Here is an 8790-nt window from a genome sequence, read left to right as displayed (position 1 = left end):
TATATAGCCTACGATTTAGTTTTAGCTTTGTATTTTAATCGTGCAAAAAACATTTTCAATTAAAAAAATTTATGTATAGGCCTATATGTAGCCTAAATGGATGTTAGTAGGCTACTGTTTAAAGCAAATATAGGTTCTACTTTTATGATTTGATTAACTGAATCATGGCAGTAGTAACAAACTGAACTGTGGAATTACAATAAACAGCTTTTTAACGAAAAGTAAACGATGCGGCAAAAATAAATAGGCTACATGCCTGTACGACTTTATTTAAAACGTTTTGAGCACGGTAGCAAGTCAGGGATCTCGTAATGATGGAAAAGAACCGCTTTTGAAAGAACAGGCTTTTTCAACCGACTCTTTGAAATGAACTATTCAAAAGAACCGATTCGTGGACTTCAGCGGGCTTCACCCATCACTAGACCCGATACTGTTCGCTGCGTTTGCGCATGTGCAAAGCATCAAAGGGCAAAGATAAGCCCTCACAACGTGAATGACAGTAAATAAAAGACAATAAAACTCACTAGATTTGTTCAAGTTGTTTATTTAATGGAAAATACACTTTAGAATTGAGAAAATAATTTTTACACGATCACTGCAATTTTTTTTGCAAAGTTTGCTATGGCACTACTGTATCCTTGAGACCACTTATGAAATCCAGCAGTAATGTGGAGAATAACAGAACAAGTGCAAGATCTACTCATGTAGGCTGGAAATCCCAATAATTTGTTAAATACATTTGACTTGTGAAGCACAGAAATTTCAGAACTTTAATTGTATTGCAGACAAAAGAATAGCATATTTTCTAATAACCTGATAAAACACAAAATAATCACTTTGGCTTGTTTTAATCTGGGTTCTTTTTTCAATATAGAACTTATAGTAATTATACAGATTTAAGACAAATTAATAAAATTACTTTATACTTATCAAATAATAAACCAAAACTGCTGGTGCATGAGACGAGTTTTCTGACTTCAACTTGTAATGGTTATAAAGAAGTGAATTATATAAATTCAGCATCATCTTATCAGAACATTTGTAATTTCCAGGCAAACTAATGAACTTCACTCCAGGTGAAAATAAAGGAGTAAAAAGAAAAAATATCTATAAGTTGGCATTTTAAAGAGTTTTGCGAGGGCGTTTCATGAAGGACAAGGTGTAATCTCCAGAAGGTGTGGGTTTCTGTCTCTTCATCTGCACTTGAGACTGAGCCGTGAGCTGCAGTTTAATGGCACTAGAGTTGATCTTGGCTGCAGAAAGCAGCCCCTTCATACCCTTCATCTTCTCACTGTGGAAAGCCACCACCGGCCCTCCCTGCACTATGGGTGGCTGGGAAGGTGAAGGTGTGGGACTCGGGGAAGATGGCTCATTTTTGCCATCGGACTCTTTACCTCGAGTGCCAGCAGAGGAACGACGCCGTCCTCCTTCTCCGCCCACCTTTTTGGGAACTGGATTTTGAGCGGGCAATGCTGCACTTGGAGACGATGGTCCTGCTTGTTCATCTAACTTGGATTCTCGCCTCGGGACCCGTCTGCGCCCCTCACGCGGGTCCTCGCTGGATTGATCATCGTCGTCCACTGGTTCTGCATCTTTGGTGATGATTGACACTTTTTGCCTGATCTGAGAAAGAGTGAATACACAGAGTCTTGATTATAAATGGCATTTTAATAAAACTTGAAATAGACCCTTTTCACATTTCCAGCGTTCTCAGAAGTGGAAGTCATCATATTTAGGTACACCTATTTAATGGTAAAGGGGAGACGACAGCAAATATAATTTTTGTATTCCCACCAGCTCTAATGGCCAAAGAAAAAAATCCATGATAACGTTTCAACAACTTTGTAAGAGAGAAAAAAAAACTATATAGATTGATTACAGCAGTCAGAAAAGCGTACAGCTACAAAATACAACAGAGAAGCTGTTGTATTAGATTTTTAAAATTAAAACATGGAATACTTCACTAGATTTAGGATGTTAATTACCGTTGAAACGCGTAATCAGTCTGTGAAAAGCGTCTATTGAGAAAATCGAGGGATTTACCTGTGCATCAAAGCGACTAAGGGACTGAACCAGGTAGGTGGCCCAGCCTACATGAAGCACTGGCGTGAGACTTCCTTCTTCCCATTTACAAATCCCATCATAGAACCGGAGTAAGTGAGCAAAGCACTCTGGGTCCTGAAGGGCAGACAAAGCAGCGACCTGTCTCGGCTGGTCCTTTGAGGTAAAAGCATGAATAGAGGACAAGAGAAAGACTTGTTTACAACCTTGCTCTAAATAATATATATATATATATATATATATATATATATATTTTTTTTTTTTTTTTTTTTTTTTTTGCTTAATTAAACAAGACCTCTTTTTCCATTTCATCAGCCCCTTCGCCACCACTTTCAGCAGCAGTTGTTGTCTCTTTAAGAAGGGTGGGAATGACATCATTAGCAATGTCAAAAAACTCCTTATAGATCTCCTCATCCTCTCTGCAGTAGTTGTAACTGTAGACCAAAAATAAGGGATTATATATTATCTTTTGTTCTTAACAATATAAATATTTCATATATACACATGCACATTTATTTATATAGTGTACATACATACACTGCCATTCAAAAGTTTGGGATCGGTAAGATTTTTTAATGTTTCACGATGCAAGTCTCAATACAGTAAAAACGGTAATATTGTGAAATATTATTGCAATTTAAAATAACTGTTTTCTATTTGAATATATTTTAAAATGTAATTTATTTCTGTGTTGGCAAAGCTGAATTTTCAGCATCATTACTCCAGTCTTCAGAGTCACATGATCCTTCAGAAATCATTCTAATATGATAATTTGCTGCTCAAGAATTTTTTTGATTATGATTATTATCAATGTTGAAAACAATTTGTTTCAGGATTCCTTGATGAGTAAAAAGTTCAAAAGAACAGCATTTATGTGAAATAGAAAGCTTTTGTAACATAATACAGAATACAAAAATTCAGTAAGAATTTTTTTTAAAAGAAATTAACACTTTTATTCATCAAGGATGCATTAAATTGATCAAAAGAGACAGTAAATTGATAAATTTCAGATAAATGCTGTTCTTTTTAACTTTCTATTCATCAAAAAAATCCTTAAGAAAAAAATTCTACCCAACTTGATTTCAACATCGATAATAAGAATGAATGTTTCTTCAGCAGAACATCAGCATATTAGAGTGATTTCTGAATGATCATGTGACACTGAAGACTGGAGTAATGATGCTGAAAATTCAGCTTTGCATCACAAGAATAAATTAAATTTTTAAATATATTACAATAGAAAAAAGTTTATTTAAATTGTAATAATATTTCACAATATTATAGTTTTTACTGTATTTTGGATCAAATAAATGCAGATGCAGCCTTGGTGAGCAGAAGAGACTTTTGAATGGCAGTGTATAGGCACAAAGAAAATGAAGATACGTCAGAGGGACAGAGGGTAGGAGATAGCTAATGTTGTCATGAAGGAAGAGGAAACAGGAAGAGCAGGAAAAGGAAGTGGATGGGAGTGAGCAGTCGTTCTAGGCGTGCTTTGTGCAGACATCCTTTAGGACTTTGGAATCAAGTATTTTTAGCACTCTGTCTGTCAACTGCACTGTGTTTAGAGGGAGGAAAGTACAGATTGTCTCTGTCGACAGGGACCCATGCCAAGGCTAAGACAGGAATGAGCATTCTAAAGACTGAGGACAAACAGCATGAGGCAACACAGACAATGCTGGCAAACAACACATTTTACTTTTGGCATGAACATTTAAGAGGCTTGATGCGTTTTCAATTAGTCATCTAATCATGACTGTGCAGTAGTAACAGACACATTTTAGTTTAGAGACTGATTCAGCCCTTTTACATAAATCATTTTCTTTACTTAGGAATGCATCACAAGCATTAAAGGAATAGTTCACTTCAAAATGAAAATTCTGTCATAATTTACTCCCCCTCAAGTTGTTTCAAACCTGTATGAATTTCTTTCTTCTGCTGAACACAAAGGAAGATATTTTTAAGAATGTCGGTAACCAAACAGTTGATGGACCCCATTGGCTTCCATAGTAGGAAAAAAAAATACTATGGAAGTCAATGGGGTCCATCCATTTCGGTTACTGACATTCTTAAAAATATCTCCTTTTGTGTTCAGTAGAAGAAAGGAATTCATACAGGTTTGAAACAACTTGAGGGGGAGTAAATGGTGACAGAATTCTCATTTTGAAGTGAACTATTCCTTTAATGAGTTTAATAAGCAATAAAATGTATGCACCAGTAACAAATGAACACCGCCCTCTGCTGTTAAAGTCTAATTAAAATAACGAATATGTTGCATTTTCAAAAGTGAATTACTTTAACAGACACAACAAAAAAATCTATTTCATTCAATGGTTAGGTTTCTATGATGCTTGACTTACTCTTGCATTACTGATGCAGCCTCCGCCCAGGAACGCAAAGCCTCCTGGACATTTTTGTGCCTGTAATAGTACCCTGCTAGATACATGAAAGGGTAAATGTGCTCGTTGTTGTAATATTTTTTAGCCGAGTCAACAGCCTAGGGAAAACAAAACAGAATAGTGCAATTTTAATAAATGACAGCCTTGTAAATATCTGTGATATATACTGATATAGCTGTAATCATATATACCTTAAGGTGAATAGAGAGAGGGCTTTCCTTGCCAGTCATGGGTTCCTGATCTTCAAGATCAGCCAAAGTGCCCATTGCCATGGGATACCTTCAACACACATTCAGAAAGAGTTATATACAATAATCAGATCAAATCAGTGCCTTGATTTATAAGAAACGAGTCATACCTTTCCAAATCACCTCGATCATACAGCAGCCACAACAGCCTCTGAAAAAAGAAAGAAAAACTGGATGACAATAGATACTTAAATATGCATATGTTCAAACATAGATACAGTGAACAGTACATAATAGACATTTATAGATACAAATAGAATGCAGGAAATGTAGAATGATGTAATGAAAGTTTAAAAACAAATAAAAAGACATACTTGCTGGAGCTGGAGAAGCTCTGTACTGTCTGTGTGCAGATCTAGAGAAGGATTGATGGCGCAAACCATGAACGCTACTTCCATATTCCTGTTGCACTTCATGTAGGAGCCTTTAAGATATAACCAGCTCTGAGGAGAAAGAGAATAAAATAAATGAAGCACAGATTTACAACATGAAAACTCAAAGTTAAAGAACTGTCTCACATTTACACAACCTTTCAAAAGTTTGCAGTCGTAAAGATTTTTGAAAAAAAAGTCTCTCATGGCTTTAGTCATTTGATCAAAAATACAGTAAAAAAAAAAAACAGTAATGCTGTGAAATAGCCTATTACTACAATTTAAATATGTAAATATATTTTAAAATTTAATTTATTGCTGTGATGCAAAGCTGAATTTTCAGCATCATCACTCCAGTCTTCAGTGTCACATGATCCTTCAGAAATCATTTGAATATGCTGATTTGTAGCACAAATAACATTTATTATCCATCTTGCAAAGTTTTTGTGGAAACTGAATATAATGTTCAAAAGAACAGCATTTATTTGAAGTCTTTTGTAACATAAATGGCTTTACTGTCACTTTTAAACAACTTGCATCCTTGTTAAATGAACATTAATTTCTTAATGCTGACATCAAACGTTTGAACGGCATGGTGTTTATGAATATACAGTAGTGTTTATCATATCATGAATAACAGATCATTACGTACCCTTTCATTGACTCCAGCACTGACAGTCTGACCTCTTCGGTCTTCGTTGCCCTTCCCATGCCATGTGACCTCTGCAGTCTCTTCCCCACCCTTGCCAAAGATGACCCAGGCATGATCTTCCGAGAGAGCGAGATGAACATCCTTCAGGCCCAACACCTGACATGCAGCTACCACTGCAAAAGCTACTCCTGAGCTGTCCAGCTTTGTGCCTTACAGAAAGAGAGACACAGATGCAATATTAATCTACAATACATGGTCAGATTTGTTTAATGTCATTTAATGTGTGAAAGTCTACCTGTGATGAGACTGAAGAGGGACTGAATATGTGCCCGGTCCTTGAAATACGACCGACTAAGACTGTTCCAGATCACATCTGAGACCTTTTTCACAAGCTCACGGCTGGAGCTGCCAGTCGGTTTGCGGTACTGGGACATGTCCACGGCACCACGAATCTGGGCCAGGAAGCGTTCATAAAGGGCAGATACGAGATTCAGCTCGACTGTGGGGAAGCAAGAGTTGGGACTGTCAGGTTTAAGAGGTTCAAAGCGAACGCCCGGGACATTGACGGGAACAACTCTGTTGACAGCCAGGAAGTGCTCTACGAAACCCAGCACTAGGGACAGCAGGGCCAGGTCTGGTTCTGGGCTGTTAAGCTCGGACTCGAAAAGCTGCACCACTCCATCGATGCCCCGAAGAGGGAAATGCTTCTTCTGAGCCGACCGAATCCCCATGGCTAGTGGTTGAGTTCAATCCCAGTCTGATGTAATCTTAAAAAAAATATATATATAACACACAATACAAGCTTTTAATTGAAGTACAAAGAATGTATGTCTTGTCTAATTAATGAGTGTCTGATAGTGTGAGCAGGAGTTTAGGCTATTATTTGCTTACTAGGAAATAATTATTTGGAATCGCCATAGTAGTTACAGTCTTATTATACTGCAGTACATTAGTATATACCATGGTACTGCATTTTATTAACATGATCAATCAAACTATGATACTTTTTGGTTAAAAAGAGGCCAAGAAGTCAATATAATCTAGGCTAGGGGAATTCCCAGAGACATGTGTAAGACCACATCTTAACATGTGTCACAAGTTAACAAATCACCACTTAATATTAAATATTATAAGTAAACGTTTAAATCCAAAATAAAGCTTTTGGGCTGGATGAGCATGACATTAAATTGGTTGAATATCTGTTAAATTATGATTAGTTAAGAGTGTAATATATACTGAAGGGAGAAATTTAACCCAGCTGTCTAACTGTATACTATACTATAATGATAACTCAGATATTATCCCCCCCCCCCAAAAAAAACAACCCAAAGCAGCCAGTGCTTGAAATTTGAGCAATGAAAACAACGCAACTGCAACACATGTGAGTCTGGGCGACATCATCTGCGTCATGAGGCTGCAGCTAGCTAGCTCATTCAATAATATCAGTTTCTGGTGTTTTTCCAGCTTAAATGGCGTTTTACAGTGAACAGATTGGTCTCTCCTGTCTTTCGAAACAATAAAGCGTCGCTTGGCTTCATTCTCACTACATACCTTTGTTGAAATTACATCCACATGCTTTTGTTTTGCCCCGTGCTTTTGCCGCGCAGATGAGAGACGGACACTCCTACATAACACCGGAGACATACACAATCTGTGCGGACGTCAAAACGTTGAATCGCCGGAGTTATGCTTATTCCTATTGTGAACATATCAGCGAAATTAAAGTACTTCCTGTTCTCTTCAAGCACTTCGGGAAATGTAGTCTTCTAGGGCATCTTTGCGCATTAATGACGGTTGGTGAACCTGCTTTTGGCGCATTATCGCCACCAACTGGACTGGAGTGTAAAACATCGACGGGATATTTATTCGTGCATTTTATGGTGTCTAGTATAATATAGAACGTTGATGTTTTAATTGATTTCCGCTAACTAAACTTGTGTGCCACTTTGTAATAATAAATGTGTTTTTGCTTCTGCCTTGACTAGTCAGTCCACATTCCTCAACCATCAGGTCCATTATGTTTGTTATTTTATTGCCTCCAGGTTGCATAAAACTGCTAAGTATAGTCTTACAAGTTCAAGCTTTTTTCTTTAATGCTGTTCATTACTGTTTTAAGTCAGTTACATAAAAATGTAGATTGGTCTAATTTTATAAGCTACCTAAAAATAATGATTTCTCCTTGACTAACCGCTAGCAGCTAGTTGGTCATACTAGCCTAGCCTACTTGACACAGTCTTAAAGGCCCACTGAAGCGCCTTGAAACGTGCAGCATTATTCAGTGTGGCAGGGCAGGGCCGGACATATCGAACAGCTCCTCCCTTTTTAAAATAGAGTTTAGTTTATGTCACAGCTCGGCCAGAGCCGTTTAGCTCAGTACCACAGTATCTTCCTAATCTCTAACTGTTTCTCCTGCTAATCTCGTCCATATGGCTTTAAAATATAGCACTCTATATTCAAATGGTTTCAATATTCAAATGGGTCTGATATGTGTGCCAACTCGCACATATGATCCACTCTCTGTCTCTGGACCGGAGAAGACTGTGTGTGCTGGGGCGGTTCACATGACACTAACCCGAAACCAGACTTCATTCGCCCCAATGAAAGCATATTTACACTGTCTGAATTGTTCCCTGTCCCCGATGCACTATGTGCAATTCACCATGTAGGCCTAGAAAATAGTAAATGTGTGAACACGTGACCAATTTTAGCCGCAGCAAGTATTTATAAAGTAGGGGGCGGAGCTTCAGAATCTAGAGAGCATTTGATTGGACAGAAAATCTGATGAGAAGCTGAAGTGCAGAGTGATGTCATCAAAATCATTGATCCATATGGGCGGAAGTGAGAGACTGTACGTTTTAAATGCTTAGACCTATATCTTCTAAATGCAAATTTTGTCACTGTTTTGGAACACACTAGCTTATAGATAACAGTAACATATTCATACTAAAAACCAAAAACCAGTCAAAAAAAAAAATGTATTATTCTTTTTTTATTTTTATTATTATTAGTTCAATGAAATGATTGTACTATATTTTTGTTCGATAATGGTTTTTATTTAATAT

General features: G+C 37.2%; 1 protein-coding gene across 1 annotated transcript; it reads right to left on the bottom strand.

Annotated features, from left to right (window-relative positions):
• Positions 1-525: 525 nt before the first annotated feature.
• On the bottom strand, positions 526-7467 carry men1 (multiple endocrine neoplasia I). The gene is made up of 10 exons (XM_079865184.1): positions 7280-7467; positions 6024-6495; positions 5729-5937; positions 5020-5148; positions 4816-4856; positions 4649-4736; positions 4419-4555; positions 2357-2495; positions 2044-2217; positions 526-1623 (listed from the first exon to the last, which is right to left on the bottom strand). Exons 2-10 carry the CDS (start codon positions 6457-6459, stop codon positions 1123-1125), a joined length of 1854 nt encoding a protein of 617 aa, XP_079721310.1. The 5' UTR covers positions 6460-6495; positions 7280-7467; the 3' UTR covers positions 526-1122.
• Between the last annotated feature and the right edge of the window lie 1323 nt (positions 7468-8790).

This window comes from Squalius cephalus (assembly GCF_949319135.1).
Source record: "Squalius cephalus genome assembly, chromosome: 3".
Lineage (NCBI taxonomy): Eukaryota > Metazoa > Chordata > Actinopteri > Cypriniformes > Leuciscidae > Squalius > Squalius cephalus.
This window is presented reverse-complemented; position numbering and strand designations above follow the sequence as displayed.